The sequence below is a fragment of the Lutra lutra genome, chromosome 1 (assembly GCF_902655055.1).
Source record: "Lutra lutra chromosome 1, mLutLut1.2, whole genome shotgun sequence".
NCBI classification, from domain to species: domain Eukaryota; kingdom Metazoa; phylum Chordata; class Mammalia; order Carnivora; family Mustelidae; genus Lutra; species Lutra lutra.
The window spans coordinates 203,911,211-203,917,210 of NC_062278.1; the positions used below are offsets into that span (position 1 = coordinate 203,911,211).

General features: G+C 57.4%; 1 protein-coding gene across 8 annotated transcripts in view; it reads left to right on the plus strand.

Moving 5' to 3' along the window:
- Positions 1-4,467, plus strand: part of CACNA2D2 (calcium voltage-gated channel auxiliary subunit alpha2delta 2) — a 138,058-nt gene extending 133,591 nt beyond the window's left edge. For 2 of the 8 annotated variants that reach the window (XM_047693329.1, XM_047693367.1), the window contains 11 exons: positions 112-210; positions 303-391; positions 597-644; positions 900-971; positions 1,083-1,235; positions 1,396-1,448; positions 1,577-1,632; positions 1,758-1,884; positions 2,032-2,141; positions 2,242-2,324; positions 2,411-4,466. In XM_047693329.1, coding sequence (XP_047549285.1) covers positions 112-210; positions 303-391; positions 597-644; positions 900-971; positions 1,083-1,235; positions 1,396-1,448; positions 1,577-1,632; positions 1,758-1,884; positions 2,032-2,141; positions 2,242-2,324; positions 2,411-2,551 — 1,031 coding nt within the window. In that variant the 3' untranslated portion in view covers positions 2,552-4,466. Of the gene's footprint in view, positions 1-111; positions 211-302; positions 392-593; positions 645-899; positions 972-1,082; positions 1,236-1,395; positions 1,449-1,576; positions 1,633-1,757; positions 1,885-2,031; positions 2,142-2,235; positions 2,325-2,410 lie in introns of all 8 variants that reach the window. The other 6 variants (XM_047693305.1, XM_047693321.1, XM_047693312.1 and 3 more) reach the window with 6 other exon arrangements.
- The last annotated feature ends 1,533 nt before the right edge of the window (positions 4,468-6,000 follow it).

The window sequence follows — 6,000 nt, forward strand, 5'->3', positions numbered from 1 at the left end:
GCTACACTGGGTACCAGGTGCTTGGCTTGGGCTCTGGGGTCCACAGGCCCAGCACAGAGTGGTCAGTATGGCCACTGGCCCCTACTCCTGACCGCCCCACCCCACCTGCAGCCCTGTTAAGGCCACTGGAGCTGGAGAATGACACGGTGGGCATCCTCGTCAGTACAGCTGTGGAGCTAAGCCTGGGCGGACGCTCGCTGAGGCCAGCAGGTGAATGCCTGGGGCAGAGGCGGGGAAAGAGACGATGGACAGGGTGCTGCCCAGGCAGGCGGGCGTTGATGGCCCCTTGCTGTCCTCTATAGTGGTAGGTGTTAAGCTGGACCTAGAGGCCTGGGCTGAGAAGTTCAAGGTGCTAGCCAGCAACCGTACCCACCAGGACCAGCCTCAGAAGGTACCTGGGCGGGGGTGGGGGCTGTAAGCCCAGCAGTACTGAGTCCCCCGCCCCCCAGGAATCCCTACCACTCACTCAGAGTGGTTCCTTTGCCTTCTGGGGAAACAGTGGCTGTTGCAGATGGCCTGGGGACCCAGATGTACGAAGGGTGATGGGAGGGGGAGAACTGGCGGGCACCTTACAGTCCTTGCTCTCTGCCCAGCAGTGTGGCCCCAGCAGCCACTGTGAGATGGACTGCGAGGTTAACAATGAGGTACGTGGGCCCTGAACCATAGTATACCCTAATCCCAGACTTCTTAGTCCCAGCTGCAACTCCTAGCCTGTCCCTTGGCCTGGTTGGGGGCGGGGCAGAGGGGTGTCTCAACATCCCCACCTTGACTTCACAGGTTTACCAGACCTGTGGGGGGAGTGGTGCCCCTTTGACCCAACCACCTGACTGCCAGGATCTGGGGAGGAAGGTCTAGGCCTGAGCCCCTCTCCATCCTCCTCCCCCTTCCCTACCTCCCAGGACCTGCTCTGTGTCCTCATTGACGATGGGGGATTCCTGGTGCTGTCAAACCAGAATCATCAGTGGGACCAGGTGAGGGGCAGGAAGAGGGTGGGAGGAGGGGAACCAGGACTCAAGCCTTCCAGGGGGAGGGGGGATGTGGCACTGCCAACCCTGTGACTGCCACTCTCCTGGCATTCCCAGGTGGGCAGGTTCTTCAGTGAGGTTGATGCCAACCTGATGCTGGCACTATACAACAACTCCTTCTACACCCGCAAAGAGTCCTACGACTATCAGGCAGCCTGTGCCCCCCAGCCGCCCGGCAACCTGGGTGCTGCACCCCGTGGCGTCTTTGTGGTGAGCCCCAGTGATGCCCAGCCAAGAGATGGAGAGGGGGAGGGGCGGCCCTGGGACACCTGCCCACAGATGACGCTCCATCTCTGACGAGAGAGTTGGGGGCGGGGTGACCCAGGTCCGGGGACAGCCGTGGCAGCCCACGCCCCTCTCTCCACCGCAGCCCACCATTGCAGATTTCCTTAACCTGGCCTGGTGGACCTCGGCTGCCGCCTGGTGAGTCCCGGGGGGTAGGGGACAGAGGGAGGGTGCTCCCTGGGCAGGAGGAGGGCTCAAGAGAGGTGGTGGGGCAGGGCACTGATCTCTGGTGACCACTCCCCCACTCAGTGACCCATCCCCTGCAGGTCCTTGTTCCAGCAGCTTCTCTATGGCCTCATCTATCATAGCTGGTTCCACGCAGGTAGGTGGGGCTTCGGAAGCCCCTCCTCGAACCCCCGCCCCTTTCCCCAGTCTAAGCTCAGACCCATCCCAAAGGGAGCTGGCCGGGGTGTATGGGTAGGGCTGAGGCGCTTTGGGCCCTCGCAGACCCAGCGGAGGCCGAGGGGAGCCCCGAGGCGCGCGAGAGCAGCTGCGTCATGAAACAGACCCAGTACTACTTCGGGTCGGTGAACGCCTCCTACAACGCCATCATCGACTGCGGAAACTGCTCCAGGTGCCGGCGGGGAGCGGGACCGGAGGAGCCGGTGGGATGGGGCCGGACGGAGGCCTGCCGGGTGGGCGCGGCCCGGGGCGGGGACGGGGCTCCAGCGGGGAGGGGCGGGGCGAGTCTCAACGCCCCGCCTTCCCGTCCTGCCTCCAGGCTGTTCCACGCGCAGAGACTGACGAACACCAACCTTCTCTTCGTGGTGGCCGAGAAGCCGCTCTGCAGCCAGTGTGAGGCTGGCCGGCTGCTGCAGAAGGAGACACACTGTATCCTGCCCCCACCGTCCCCCGCGGCCCGCGCGCCCCCTCCTGCCCCGCGCGCCCCTTCCGTGCCCTGCCGCCTCCTTGACTCCCCACCCATGCCCAGCGGACGGCCCGGAGCAGTGTGAACTGGTGCAGAGACCGCGATACCGGAGAGGCCCGCACATCTGCTTTGACTACAACGCGACGGTGAGGAGGGGGCGGCGCACTTGACCTCGCGCTCCCTCTCCTCCCCGGGCCACCCGGGCCGACCCGCTCCTTGCCTCTTCCTGCAGGAAGATACCTCAGACTGTGGCCGCGGAGCTTCCTTCCCGCCGTCGCTGGGCGTCCTGGTCTCCCTGCAGCTGCTGCTCCTGCTGGGCTTGCCTCCCCGGCCGCAGCCCCAAGTCCACGCCCACGCCTCGCGCCGCGTCTGAGCGTCCCCCTCCCACCCCTCCCGAGGCCTCCCCGTCTCTCCCCTACTCCCCTGCCCCACACACCCCGCCTTAGAGCCTGGCCTCCTCCCTCACTGAACGACCTGAGCGGCCAGGCTCAAGTCTGAGCCTTGGAGTGGGGGGATCCCAAAGGAGGGCACCGCAGGTCTTTGGCCCCCAAGCCACATCTCGACGTTGAACCGTCAGAGTGACCCCAGACCCCTTATTCCCACTGGACTCACCCACCCCTGAGGGCTGGGACAGGGAAGCCACAGTACTGGTGCCAAACCAGGCCTCCACTGCCCACCCTGCCCCAAGGCTCCCTTTGTGCGGGAGACCTAGGCCCTGCCCCAGCTGGACTACTCTAACCTGGCCCTTAGGTCCCACCCAGGACCAAATCTGGATTCCCTGGTAATAATGAAGTTGAGATGGGCAGTTTGAGGCCTGTGCATCCCAGCTTAAGTCCTTGCAGGAGAGAAGTCCTGAGGCAGCCCCACAGTGGGCTCCTGTGTGTGGCCTACAGCCACCTCCCACCTTCCTCCAGCCCTAGAGGTGACAGGCCAGTGACTGTGACACTGGCTCAGACACAATCCCATACACACCTGGAGCCCTGAGGGCAGAAACTCACATTAGACACACCAAGGAGGACACACACACACACACACCATGGGGTGGGGTGGGGGTGGGGGCTCACAAAGCCTTACACAGGGCAAGGGGTTGGTGGGAGGGTTGGCACATGCACACTTCATCTCCTGCTCACCGGCCGCCTCTAATCTGACCTGCAGCCCAGCTGGTCCTCTGTCTCTAAAGCTGAATGTCAAATAGTGCCAAATGCTGGGGCAGGGGGTGACAACCCCTCTGTCCTACCCTAGCCGCCAGTATCCTGGAAATGTCCCTCACCCCGCCAGGTGCTCATTGTAACCATTTCGCACTAGTGTCAGGCTCCCAGCGGAACCACAAGCCACTGCCTGCACCTCTTGGCAGAGGAATCTGCACCAGACGTTGCCCTTTGCCTTAGCCAGAGTGACATAATCACTCCTGGCTGGGCCATCCCACCCCCAATCTGGCCCTTACACACTCAGGCCTGTGCCCATTCCCTGTTTCTTCACACACCCATACACACACACATTCCATGCCCCCAATGGGGGGGGGTGGCAAACTGTTCCTCCCCGCTGAACACACACTTGCACACACATAAACACATGTACACACACTGCACACACAGAGGCTGGGCCCAGGCACATGTCTTCACACCATTCATTCTGATCATTTCCCCTAAAGGCATCCCAGCCTGGGGGCAAGTGGGAGACGGAGGGCTGGGGGATGTGGCCATGAGGCTCAGATGGACTGGGAGGAGGGGGGAGGGTGATGCATTAATTAATGGCTCCGTTAATTAATGTCAAGTTGCTTGTTGCTTTCTCAGTGTGTGTGTATGGTCCATGCCCGCTGCTGGTGCCAGGGTGGGCACCCAAGCTGTACATCCAGCCTAGATGCCAGCCATGTCTTGCGGGGGCGTGTGTGTAACTGTAGTGTAGTCAGGTGCTCAATGGAGAATATAAAAATAAAAAAGAATCAAACATATATAGAAAAATATATATTTTAAGTTTAAAAAACAGGAAAACAGACAAACAATCCCCATCAGGTAGTTGTCCAACCCCGAGCTGGGTCTGATCCTTCTCATCACCCACCCGACCTGGCTGCCCCCTCACCTCGGGCTCGGGGGATCTGTGGGGGACTGGGGGGCCATTTCCTTTTCTCTGCGCACTTTTTTTTGGTTGTTGTTCTATTTTGTACAGACAAGTCAGAAAAAACAGTGACAAAAAAGTCAAGAAACTTTGTAAAATACCGTGTGTGTGATTCCTTGTAAAATATTTTCAAATGGTTTATTACAGAAGATCAGTTATTAAATAATGTTCATATTTTCACTTCAAATGGTTCCCATCCACTGTGTCTGCCTCAGGGTGGGGATTGGGTAGCTTGAAGACAGGTGTCCATGACCTCAAGGTCGCATCTACCATTCAGCCGGGAGTGAAGGCCACTGCAACCCAGGTACCCAGTGGGTGTAGGGCATAATGCTTCCTGGTATTCCAAAGTGCCAGAACTTTGACATCCTTTCTCATATAACCTCAAAAGCCTCTGAGAAAAGCTGTCCTTAAAGGCCAAGGCAGTGGAAGAAAGAAGACAGACGAGATTCAAGTTTAGGCAGGAGTCTGACATCAAGGCAGACCACCAGGACCTAGTGGGCAGGTCATCCACTTGGAGCGATGAGTTAGTGGTACTGAGCGCAGGTCCAGGATCCAGTGCTTGAGGGCCCCATCCTGTTGTCCAGAGGAGGCCAGGGTCTGGCCCACCCACAAGCATGACCACTGCTCCTTTCTAGCCCAGAAGAGGCTTAAGGCCCAGTGCTCTCCTTGACCATCACTGCTCATGCTGGAACCCAAGACTGAGTCCATTTCAGTGAATCCTCTCAGACCTTCCTCTGGCCTGCCTATGCCCTTGTTCAATTTAATCCCAACTCTCTTAATGATCAATCCTAGTCCATGTGACCCTTCACACTCTTTTCAAGAAGAAAAACCAGTAACCACCAGCACAGAGGTTTTCTGGTACTGCTGATGCTCACTCTTCCATGACGCACACTTTGTACGCACTGGGTGGGCAGCCAGCCTATAACCTTAGACCTGTACTAGTTTATCTCCATACTGCAGATAAACAAACTGAGACTTAGGAGAAATCCTCTCCTCCATGGTGAGAAGGGCAAGAAATCAGCAAAGGTTTCAGAGAGGAAGTGACCTGTGGCTGGAACCAGGCCTTCACAAAGACGCCCATCCTCATTCCCCTCCATGGATTGGCCACAGAGCAATGCCTAATTAGTAACCCCAGAGAGAGGTCCATGCCCTGCAACAGCCCCCAGATCCTGGGGTAGGGTTGCCAGATAAAATGTAGAATGTCTAGTCATATCTGAAATTCAGATAAGCACGAAATTTTTTTAGAATGTTTCCAGTACTGCACTATACTAAAAAGACTGGGGACATGCTTACACTAAAAAATCATTCATTTATCTGAATTTCAAATTTGACTGTACACCCTGTACTTCGATTTGCTCAGTCTGGCAACTCTACCCTAGGTGGCATCCAATGAGAACCCAGACCCTAGGCAAAGAAAAGGGTGTCACGTCAACACCCTTTGTAACCTGGAAGGCTATGTGCACACTGGGAGTTGTACTGAGATCTGTGGCTTAAAGGAAGGGATGGATTCTGTACTTTATAAACGTGCTTTGTCGTATAATTATTTTAATTACTTATGCATAATTTTAAAAAGTGACTCAATACACCAAAAAACCAGTTTGCTCTGAAACTGCAGGAAGCCACTGTTGCAGTAAACACCCTGGCCCAAGTCTGTCGGGGAGACCTCTCTTCCTCAGGGCCAGAGATGAGAAATCTGTGGCAGGGAAG